Source organism: Pithys albifrons, chromosome 2, assembly GCF_047495875.1.
Source record: "Pithys albifrons albifrons isolate INPA30051 chromosome 2, PitAlb_v1, whole genome shotgun sequence".
In the NCBI taxonomy this organism is placed as follows: domain Eukaryota; kingdom Metazoa; phylum Chordata; class Aves; order Passeriformes; family Thamnophilidae; genus Pithys; species Pithys albifrons.
Window position 1 is genome coordinate 49910743 of NC_092459.1, and position 12445 is coordinate 49923187.

The 12445-nt window shown below is 37.5% G+C and overlaps 1 protein-coding gene across 1 annotated transcript in view; it reads right to left on the minus strand.

Moving 5' to 3' along the window:
* Window positions 1-1574: 1574 nt before the first annotated feature.
* Window positions 1575-12445, minus strand: part of MCM9 (minichromosome maintenance 9 homologous recombination repair factor) — a 49420-nt gene continuing 38549 nt past the window's right edge. The window contains exons 10-13 of the mRNA XM_071548969.1: window positions 12145-12348; window positions 10620-10702; window positions 5991-6136; window positions 1575-3799 (exon numbers count right to left, since the gene is read on the minus strand). Of these exons, the coding sequence (XP_071405070.1) occupies window positions 2302-3799; window positions 5991-6136; window positions 10620-10702; window positions 12145-12348 (1931 nt within the window). The 3' untranslated portion in view covers window positions 1575-2301. The remainder of the gene's footprint in view (window positions 3800-5990; window positions 6137-10619; window positions 10703-12144; window positions 12349-12445) is intronic.

Genomic DNA, 12445 nt, shown 5'->3' on the forward strand with positions numbered 1-12445 from the left:
AAGTGTTCAGTTGTCACAGTTGTTGCAACTGGTCATTCCCCTATTTCATAAGACATTGCATGTTTCATTAGTAAGGAAGATGATAGCTGTCTGCATCACCTGGCACTTTAGCTTTCCTGAAATACGGCTGCTCTGCTTCACTGTGTAGTTTCCCCGGTCCTCAGGCCGATCTTACAGTGCCACAACTTGGAAACAATCAGAATACAAAACCCAGGCCTCTCTCAAACACAGCATAAGCATGGAGAATATGAAGGAAATTTTGATATTGACTTCCAACTCAATTTTCTGCCACTAGGACTCCACTGATTTCAAGAGAGTTCTAATTCCCACTGGACAGAGGCAAAAAAAAATCAATCACCCTCCCACAAAGGAATATTTAGGAAAAAAAGGTCCTGCAGTTCTTGGGACCAGCTGATCACATAATCTTACACAGTAAATTACATTAGATGAGGCCCGAGCTACTGTTCTATAGGGATGTGATAATAAAACAATACTTTCAGCACAGGTGAATGAAATTTCCTTGACTAATTTATCATTTTACATGACAAAAAAGCTCATTGCTTGATTGGGATCCAGTAGCTATGTTCTGGCTTTGCACTGGCAGCTAGTAACATCCATCAAAACAAACAGCTGCTAGCAAAGATGATTTCTGATTGTAAATGAGACAACCATGTAAGTGGCTGATGCAAAAAATTCAGGTAGGAAGACCATCATAAACATTAATAGCTCCAGAATTCTTGACCCTTCTCAAGTTTCAGTGTAGACACAGCATCCTGTAGGAAACTTCTGATTTTCACTGGGTGCATGTCCCCCTCATCCTGGCATAGGTTTTTGTGAGAAGGAAATGCTAGGGTGGCTCTGTGCTTTGGGAGGAGGTGGATAAATTCCACTTGTTTTGGTTGATGTCATGTTTCCAGTAGAGAAACTACCACAGAAGCAGTCTGAACAGCAGTGTTTCTGTCTTTTTCCCAAGCTCTCAACAGTAAGCCAACTACTATCTCTAATGATACCATCACTTTGAAGTATTTGGACCTCACAGTCTCTCAATTCTCTGAAATTTTGCAGTATTTTAACTCCCCTGGTTTCAAGAGAGCTATTTCTAAGCAAATCAACAGGGAACTGGATCTTCTTTGTGCTAGGAAGTCTCTCAAAGGATTTACTGTACTGTAAGCACCACTCTATTCTCTGTTTACCTTGCAGGTAATAACAAACATATTCTGTTGAGAATTCAAATACAGAAGAAACATACCAGGCAAGTCACTAGAAGAAAATTAAGGCTTACCTTTCTCTGTAAACATGTGATGCATTAGTAGATTAACTTGCCATTAGACAAATGAATGACATAGGATGCAGCATGCTACAGAAGATGAACTGTGTATCCGATGCAGTAAAACTCTAATCACAATTCCAATAGCCAAGTAAACATTATCTGAATCAGAACCAAGCTACACTAGGGAAGCTCTTCACAATGCTGTTAGGTTTGAAGTGCAGCTTATCTACAAGGCCTGACTGCATTAAAATTATCCTGGTTACTGAGGACTCCCATTCAATCACCTGAAATGTGTTGTCTCTGCAGTGGAGAACTGTGTGTTTATTACAGAGGTGTATTTTCATAAAATGACCCAGAATACAAACACAGATATCTGAATAAGTGTATTTAAAATTGAAATTAAAAAAAAAAAAAACAGAAACAAAAAAGCTCTCGATCCATGTCTTCAACATTAGCCATGTGAAAACAAGCACAGTAATCAGGGATGCAGTAAAATTGTCATGATACTGATAATACAGACATACCACAGCATGATGATAAATGACAATATTGGTATAACTATGTTGAGACAAATAGTATATACAGATGAACAACATATAATGACATAACTTTTAGCATCACCATTTTTCTAAAGCAGCATAGTCATTTGGAAGGCAATCTGAATCATGTGTAGTTCCAACCGCTACATATAATAAAGGATAAAGTCAACCAAGTCTGCTTTTCTGCAAGATCATTCACTCTGGACACATGAAAATAAGCATACAAGTCTTCAGGTTTCATCAGGTCAATCAAAAGAGTCAAGTAAGATAAATACTCTCGGGAAGAGCTTAGAAAACTAAAAGCCACATCAGGCCTGTAGTACATGCAGTCCTTGGCTTACGTAAAGTATAAGGCCCTTAAAGAAAGTATGTTCATTGGTGCTGACATAGGTCCAGGATGACTCTATGGAATAGTTTGAAAATCATGGATACAACTGATAGAAGGGTGAAGATCCAGGAGAAATGCATGTTAAGTAATTGGGAAGATACACGTTATGTGCTTGGATTTTTCCTAACCTCTTCATCCCAATCAAAATCTAATGTAGCATCATCTAGCTCTGCTATTGAGAAGAGAGATTTCTGTGTGATCATACTGGCTTTACCAGCATTTCCCAATGCAAAACTCTTCCTTCTGCTAGGATTGCCCACATGCAGCTTCAGTGACGGACTATGGCTTTCCTTGTTAGTGTCAGTCTTAATGGCAGGTGAAGTTTCTGATTTTGACTCGGGACGTGATACAAAGGAGAATGTTGACAGCTTGGCTAACGTGCTGGAGCGCACCTTCCCTGTGCTTGGGCCACCAAGTTTCACCTCTCCCTCCCTTTTCTTCTCAGTGGGTGGAGGTGACACAGCATCAAAACTGACATCAGAGCATATTGCTGTACTTCCTCTGATGTCTTTCCCTAGGGCCTGACTCTCTTGCTCTTTTTTCCCTTTATTATCAATTGATTGTTTTTCCAAACTACGTTTTCCTAAGTGCATCGATGTCATCTTGCCTTTCTCAGGGGGGCAGCATCCTTCTGGCAGCTTCTCTTCTGGCTTAAAAATAGTTTCACTGTGAAAAACTTCATTTTTCTTCTCTGAAGAATGGTCAAGTTTTGTCCTTGGTTTGAAAGAAAATTTAGCTAATTTAGCAGCTGGGGGACTTTCACTGTCGAAGATTTCTGGCTCATGGGAACTTACTACATTCATTTCCTTCACTGCTTGACCTTTACTTCGTTTTCTCAGGGAAATTGTTGCATTTTTTGCTGCTACAGATGTACTGTTCTCTTCTTCCCCTAGCACAGAACCTGCATCACTTGAAAGATTTGGCAAGCCAGAGGCAGGCAATACTGAAGGAAGGGCCTTTGCCTCAGGGTCCTGTGTACTTGTAAAGAATCCATGTGATTTCTCTGTGTGCAGCCTCTGCCACCTTTTAGAAGCATGTTGTGTAACAACTGAGTCCTGCACTTTAGCACTTGGTGATGCTGGGCCTGGAGCATCAGCTTCTGAAAATTCTTCTGTCCTTTTCTTGCTTAACTTGGAAACTTTGTCCTGTTTCAAAGGAGCATGTAGATCCACAGCTGCTAGTGACTCTCTTATTCCATTTCCCTTCCTTGCTATTGAAGCAGATCTTTGTTCAGAACAGGATGTTTTACACCAGGTTTTTGAAGCCAAGTTGTTTGGAGATATCTTGGGCACCGGAGACTTCTTCTGAGAAGTTTCTTCAGCATCAACGTTGCTCTCTTCCAGGCTGTCAAACCATGCCAGGCTGTTGGTATTTTTGTTATTACTATGTGCTTGGTTGCACAAGGGTTCTGGATGAATATCCCTGTCACAGCTGCCTTCAGGCAAAGGCAGCTGTGGTCTAGAGTTATCCTCTTGTTGCTTTGAAGATTCTGACTGAGACCTTTGCTTTGACTGTCCAAACACATCCCCGTTCAAGCATCTTGTGGTAGTACTGAAATCTGTCTCTTCAGGCTGCAACTGGCTTGAATTTTCCATTTGCAACCTATAAAATGAAGAAAAAATAAGCAACAGTAAATTATTTTTCTTTCCCTTGCTTTCTTCATTGCATTAGTGATACTTAATATGTGTGACTGGTGGAAAGATACAAATAATGTAGGCCACAAGAGTAAAGTACTAAGTTTCACTTATTGCTTTGAAAGCTGGTGGTGCAGTCTGTGATCTTTCAGCACCTTCAGCAGTAAGGAGCAGAATTTAGTGTCCCCAATAGAAGATAGGCTGGTGGACAGAGAAGGCAACCACCTAAACTGCATTTCTTTAGGAAATCAAACAGGAAAACCACCAAAAACTAAACAAAGAACTTTGCACTACTTACAATCATTGCTAAAGTACCTTGCAGATTTTATATATTCTGTAAATCTATCTTCTAGAACAGGAACATAATTAAATTTTATCTTGAGCCAGACAAAGCCTCAAATGAGTTATTGAAATGGAAAATCTAGGTATTGTCTGGAATAGTGATTTTTGTTGGGTTTCTCTTATAATCACTATATACTCAACATGTCAAAAATTCCATGTGATAGAGTGAAAGCACCTCAGAACACCTATAAACTGAATTATCATTGTCTGTGGTCATCAATATTCTCAGGGCTCTCCAAAACAACAGAGCTGCTAGAATGAGTGTTCCCTCCAATCTCAGTATAGCTGATATTCTGTCTATTGTACCCAAACACATTATTTCCAAGGCAGATAGCATTCTGCTTTTTGCTAAATAGTGATACAAACCATGAGCGAAAAGCAGCCATGTTCCATCTCAAAAGTTACTGTATTTGTCTAGAAGAAATTATTCTTATGCATTATAAACAGTTTCTCTGGTATATGAGAGAGAAAATACTATACTGACAAGTATGTTTCAGAATAATTACCATGATTGTTTACTAACATGTTTATTCTTGAATTTTTTATAGAAAGTGGCACTAATTATATAAATTATCAAGAAGGGATTAGAGACAAATGCTTGTTTCATTGAAATATAGGTTTGGGGGAATGCATGGAACAAGTCTTCCAATACAGAATAGGTTGTTTTAAAGAGGACATTAATTTAGCATTCCCTCAGCTGCTTAAGAGAGGGAAGAAGAAATCAGCTTAATTTGCAGCATAGGTGATTCACTGAGATCCTGGAAAAACCTTTATGAGCATTAGGTGGAGCAATCGTGGAACAGACTATCCAATGGCAATGGAAAATCCTCATCACTGGAAGGGCTTCAGAGCAGATAACATGAGCTCCTGCTGGGAAGGTCAAATGCAGACCTGATCCTGTCTTTGTATTTGATCTCTCATCTCATCCTACATTTCTATGGTCCCTTGTGAACACCTCTGTTTTTGTCTTTCTGTGGAAGATATCCCACTTTCATCTGCATTTGTTGACTCTGTGGTTATTTAACATATCATTACTATGAGTTACAAAATAAATCTCAAAAGTATTTAAAATAAAAATAAATTCTCCCAGCTCTTTCCATTAACTTCAACAACATTAATCTTTTATCGTCCTTTAACAATAAGAAAGTATGAGTTCCTTTGGAGACTAATCTCATTTCAGGAAACAAATATTATTTTTTTGTATTTTATTTCCTTGCAATCCTAGTGGTTTTTTTTCAGTCTCAGTACAGTAACAGTTTTCTATTAATAACAGCAAATAGACTTTCCAAAGATATTGCAGTGAGCTGAAAACTAGTGATGGGACAGAGAAAATTCCAGCATGTCAAAAAAGAAAAATCACCCAAAAGAACAGAATTCTGACTCAGGCTTACAGTTTCCCTTAGCAGAAAGAGAAGGATTCTGACAAGCCCAACACAAAAGGCTTAAAAAATCATGAAACAGATCTGCTGTATTTTACCAAGCAAGTAACAAAAGGTTATATAAAATTATTTGCTCAGCTACAGAATTTGGCATTTGACTCTAAGAAGCTCTGCTGAAATTTACCTGAGCATAGTATTGAGATATGAGTTGAAAACTGATTAAAATACTTGTAAAATATTTGCAAATTCCATAACCCAGAGGGAGAAATGACCTTTTGATGATCTCAGAGTCCTACTTTAAAACAATCTCTCTGATTACTCATGTCCTCTAAAGAACAAGTCCCTTCCCAATGTCAGACTATTTTTAGACCCTCTCCAAATATTATTGTGAAACAAATTCTTTTTCACTTCTGAATTAGTTTGTTACTTTATATAGACCTGTCAAGTCTTTGTAGCTCTTTGTGCAGAAGATGTTGCAGCTCCAGCCGCTCCAGGATGAGTTCACACTGCATTCGGTACTGCGCCATTGGATCTTCTGGAAATGAGGTGTGTAAGGCATTGATGCCTCCAAGAAGTGCCCCTCCCTGTGTCACCAAAGAGATTAAAAAAATTACAGGAAACTAGCTTTATTATTCATCATTAAATTAACTCAGCAGAGATCATTTTATCAAAGACTCTCCCTTAGGTATTTAAAGCTTAAGGTAGCAAATATTTGCTAACTGTATCCACACAAATAACCCTGTTGTCTGCTCACAGGGGCCAAGTTGCTCATACACATAAGGTAATTACATGGTCAAGCCTGCAGTTTACTCACACTGGTTTATTTTCATTAATACAAAGAATGGGAAGTCCACCTAAGGCTTGAGAACATCATGACTGAAAATGAAAATTAGGATTAAAGAAGTTTTCCAAATATTTTTTAAAACTTCTGCCCATGTGAGGAACTTTTATAACAAAAGAAGTTCTGACTGCTAGAAGTTTTCATTAGCTTTGCTTAATTTTTTTAAAGGGAAAACCCCGGGTATTCAGGCTTAACAACACAGGGTCTATTGTCTGGCAGAAATATTTCTGAACAGCTCTCTAAGAGTAACTATTTGTGAATAATTCCAGTGAATTGTGATTCTGATATGGAGCAATTTTGCTGTTCTTTGTAAAAAATGAAGTAGCTTTTATTTGGAACAGAGCATCTGCACAGCGATTTGTTCCATAACAAATAATCTAGAATAGCTCTGTAGTTAATTGCTCTTTGGAAAAAAAAACACCTCATACCACAAACCCTCTATTCTTCCACAAATTTAGCATTTACCACTCCTGTCTAATCTATAAAGCTCAATACAACTAATGAACAAGATATATATGTATCAAGTGCCATGAGAGCAATAGCAGAAGTCAATGGAGTCTCTAGATCCAGAAATTGCTACATAGGGCATCACATGAATCACACATTTTCAACTGTGGCAATTTCTGGTTCTCCCGTTTTGTAATGTTTAAATTTTATATTAAAAAATGACATTGAAAAACATCATTCTGGTGGCTAATTAAAGCTCTCTGAAATTACACAGTGCTAAAAATAAGGCTGTCCATGCAACCTTTAATGCATCCCACTGAAGTTACCACTTGGGTTTTTTTCTGCATATCACTTCAGGAACACGACAGATCTGTTCCACACAGAGCCTCCAGTCTGTCGCCTTTGCGGTATTTGCTTCAGGAACTGGAAGGTCCCTGGGTATTGAGACAGGGACTCAGTGTTTTGGTTAGAGCAGTTAAAAGTAGCCAAGGAGAACCAGATTCCATGCTAAGTCTGACGCTAAGTTCCAGTTCTTGTGACTCAGAACAAGCCAGTTAAGAAAAGGTTCTGAAAGACAATAAATCTGTAAGTGGGATTCTGATGTGGTGTGTGCACAGAAGGAAATTCCAGACAACAGAAAGTGGGCTCAAACACTTCAGGTGGTACTACTCTAAAATTGGGACCCCAACCATGTCTCATGGGGTATGGTCCAGTGGTCAATTTCTCCTGGATTGTGCATAACTCAGCTCCAAGTGATAGAACAGGAGCACCATCCCATCACTTCACAAAGGCTATGTAAGGATAGGTGAATTGGTATTTCTAAAATAGTCAAGCACAATTGAGAATACCACCTTTAGAACAGCAGGCAATATTGAGCAAAATACTGACAAAAGGTAGTTACTTTTGGCCCGAGTACTGTCAATCTGTGACCTAAAGATCCAATGGAAAAAAGGAGATATATGGCTACAGGGTACAATAATGTCTTATCCTCACTGACTTTTCAATGCTGTATTTGGCCATCACAATAAGCTTCTTTTTAAATACTGTGCGCGTGTGTGTGTGTGTGTGCAATTCTAAGGAACTTTCAGACACCTGTGAAGGTCCATTCCTATGCTGGTGCTCACATCTCTGAGATATCTGCCCCTCTGAGATTCTGAGATACCATTTTGAGTAGGGGAAGGTAACCATGAGACAAAACCACATGCCATGGAACTGAGGGCAGAAGAGAGAGGTTAAAAGAGAAAGTATTAAAGGGAAAGTTAGCAGAAAGGAAGGGTGTAAAATGCCTAGGGATGGGAAGACCAAACATAAAAAGGAGTAAAAGGAGAGTGATTGGAAAGGGAATAAAACAAGGATGGAAACGACCAAGAGGAGGAGTGAGACAATATTAACAAGAGGAAATGAGACAAAGGGGGATTGATATATGCTCTCAGTGTAAGAAAGAGAAATTATAAGGGTGAATTAGAGGACAAAACAAACAAAAAACCCACAAGGAACTAGGTTGCTGATAAAAATTTGATAGTCTTCCTTCCCCAGAGGGCTCACAAGAAATATCTGAACACTTACAAGAAAACTGTGAACTTTAATTTTATCCTGTCAAGAATATGACTTGTAGAAGTTGCAAAGACAGTGTTGAAGATGGAATTTACTGAGATAAAAGGTGGCAGCCAGTCCTTCAAGAATGATACTGGTACTTCCCCATTTACAACCTCATTCTGCAGACTGGCAACTGGGCAGCAAACGCAGGATGTATCTATACAAAACATTGTGGGTTTTATTTCCAGAGAAGGAAACCATTTCTGAAAATAAACTTTTGCATGCTACTTTTATCTTTTTTTAATAAAACAAAGAAATCTCTTCCTTCGAAAAGAAACTGTTTCAGTGAATCAATTATACTTTCCAGGAGGAAAGTAAAATTTGACCTTAAATAGCAGAGCACAAATTTGCAGATTCCTAGCAAAAATGAACACATTTGCCTACTTGTTCATGAGAAGTGAAGGGTGGAGCAAATACAGTGAGCATATCAGCTACTCCCAGGTAGTCTTCTGCAGTCATAATTCAGGCAAATTTTCACTGACTCTTACTAGACAGATGTTTGTGATGCAAACTGCAGCCCTTGAGGGCAGGGCTATTTAAAAACGAAACAGTGACCCACAGCTAAAACAATTCTTTCGCTTTTACTGGTACTGAATGAGGGAAAGAGACACACAGATGACAACACACATTAGTTACTATAGACATATGTTTCACTTTTTCATCTCTTACCAAAAACAAAAAGAAGAAAACTAGCATTTCAGAGTTCTTATATCCCAAACCATATTGCTTTGAAACCACTGCCCCATCAAATTCCCATCTAGTTAATTACAGGTTTAATTACAGTTAATGAACACTTACGTGATATCTTCTGCTGTTTCAACAGCTTCACGTTTTAACTTAGATGCAGTCCTGTCATTGAAAAGCTGAGCTCTTCAAAACAGTGCAAGGCAAATTGCAGCAGACAGGGTAATAATCTTTTCCTACTTAATAAGGTCAGGCCCTGTAGTATTTTTGAGATAAATTCCATTTGCAATGCTGTGCAGTAGATTATCTGTGGCACAAACCCCAATGAGTCTTTCAACCCTCACTGAAAGAACAAGGGAGACCACAAGGGCCTACCTGCCACCTGTAACTTTGTGCATCTACCCTGAACAGCTTTGTCTCCAAAAAGGAACATATCTACTCCTGCAAAGGTCTTCCAGGTCCACTGAGCTAATGGGTGCTATATAAAACTCTTTTAATTTGAATATATCTATATCAACCTATACAGAAACATAGAAAATGCCATTTTGGATCAGACAGCCAGCTGTGCAGTGGAGTACAGCATCTCTGACAGAGCCAAACCCAAATATTTCAGACGTGCTAAAAAGCCCCATGCATAAAACTTTGCATAATCTGCTTATGGCAATTTTTTTCCTCTCCAAAGCATGAAGACTTACTTTTCTTAAAAACATTCTATCTTAAGTAATCGTGTCTATATTATTTTCCACATCTCCACTGAAAAAAACCCCTTGTGTCAGACTCACATTTCTTCTATTAATTCTAAATGTGCTGCTTTTTCAACATCCTAATAATGTTACAGTAAACTAAAATCTGGCCTTCCACATTTTTTCAATGCCTTTTTACACGGAAGCATTACACAAATCCACATGATAATTGGAATGCACAATTTTCAGTCCAACCAAAGTTTTGACATTTTAAAGTTTCTCAGAGTAAAATTAGTCTTCTAAAAGTTCTGAGTTTTACTATTACCACCAACATAGTTTAAAATGATTTAATGGCAAAATAAAGTATAGGTCTTGGCAATTGTTCAGACTTGCTTCAAAAAATGATTAAGTTCTCTCATACCTAGTTAATGAGTGACTACATAACATCATGGAGGAAAAATCCATCAGAGGCTATTAAAGACAGTGATATACGTGCAATTTCTGGCTCAAATGGTTTTTAAAATGTAGATTACCAAAAGTCAGTAGTATGCCAAAACTTCACTTAGACTGCAAAGTCTATAAAAAAGATAACACGCCTTTATCAGTAATCCAGATTTTTCAGTATAATCTCTGTTTAAAGATTTTAACAATCGAAATGGACTAAAAAAGACTTGTCAAGGTCTCTGATGAGCTACTTTCCATGAATATATAGAACTCTTTCCAAAGAGAAGAAGGGAGCTGGCACCTGTCTACATGAAAAACTGAATCCCTTACATGGGGTATTGCATCAATGACAGTGTCTGCAAGAAACCTTACCTGCATAGAAGATTCCATCACTGATACCACAGTTACAGCATCTTCTAAAGTCACAGTATCCCTAAACATCAACCGGGCATGAGCTATCAAAAATAAATAGGTGCAAGCATTACCAAAGTTGAAAAACAATTTTTTGTACTAGAAGGAACAGGGTATTTCTTCAAATTTCTTCAGCTCTTCAAACATTTGGGCATGGGCGTAACTTAAACATAAATATAGTAATTTTTATTTTAGTGTAATTTTCAACAGGAATTGGAAGGCTTAGTTTTTCTAGTAAACAATGTGGTGTTAGTTTCAAATTATAGTTACAGTGACAGTTCGAATAAAGATGCTCAAAATTATACATTTAAATTATGTAAAGTTCTGGATATCACAATAAAGAGTATGATATGAAACATCTCTGTCTATATAGGTACATGTCATCGCCACAAAGTAAAAAAATAAAGCCTAGTTTTCACCACAGGTCAGAAAAAAACTTGATTTCCTCTACAGGGGTCTGTGCCACAAATTTAGCATTATTTAAAATTATTTTCTCAACAACAGTTTTATTTTTTCTTCCTTTCCCATTCTCAGGTTAGCAAAACAAAACCAGTTTTTTGGAAAGAAATATAATGCAAATAATTTACCACATAAAGCCTTCCTCCTAACTGGCCAAGGAAACATGTTCAGTTCTTATTCAACAAGAGAAAGGCAGATTAATTAATACCACGTACATAATACTTTGAAAGAACAAAATGCTCCTAAGAGGTCCAATCATGTTAACTGAAAAGAATGGAAAAAATACTGAATGGGAAAATTATATGTGAATCCCTAAAAGTTAGTAATGTCTTTCACTTAAATGAAGAATGCCTTTTCCCCCAAAATGGACAACAGGATATAAACATCTGAAGCAGGAGGCACTACATTGCCACTTACGATTCTTATACAAATTTCAGCATATTCATTTAAATTCATCCTGAAAATATTTGATATGCCATTTTATAAAATAAAATGATGTTACAAGAGAAACCTACTATTTCCTTTGGTTTTGTTCTTACAAATGAAATATGATTTGAACTCAGAGTTGGAAATCCTGAAGTTGTATTGCAAAATACAGACTTGACTACTGATACTTAAGAAAACAAAAAATATGCCTTTTTAATGTTATATTAATTTTAGGATAGAAGCAAATATTTGATTCAAATGAAGCTAAGTAAATACTGAGATTGCTTTTCATAAAAGCACATGATTTCTGAGATTTTTCTCTCAAATATCATTTCTTCCAGTGGGTCTAGTGTTTATTATGTGTGTGAGAATGTCAAAATGAAAATTGGTTTTGATAATCTAAATGTAACACTCTTTCCCACACTCAAAATCTCCAGTTCCTACTCTCTGTATATTAGAAAGATGAAATAATGCAATAATCACCTATCCCCACCTCTACAGAAAAGCTGCTATTCTGCTTGCTGGCTATAATTACACTCCTGTTCTGCTCATTTCATAAAGGTTAATTGTTAGCCTAAAAACAAAAATGCCAGGGCCTTACCTTCTGCAAGGCGTATCAAACTCTCTAACAAGCGGATGGTGGTCCGGGCAGCGTTCCTGCAGTCGCTCTGGCGCTGCATTTGATAGTAGCGTACAAGGATCAGGTTGCTCTCATCAGACAATTTTGGCTGTATGCTTTTTATAAGGCAGAAATAGGTTTTCATCTTTTCCATGCTCCAGAGCTTTTCTGATTTGCTTGGGCAACCTGTGTTAAAACTGCCTTGTCAGTAATTCTATAACAACAAACATCAAGCTTCTTCCTATGAATTCCTGTTAAGTAGACAGGTGACTATAAAAGACAC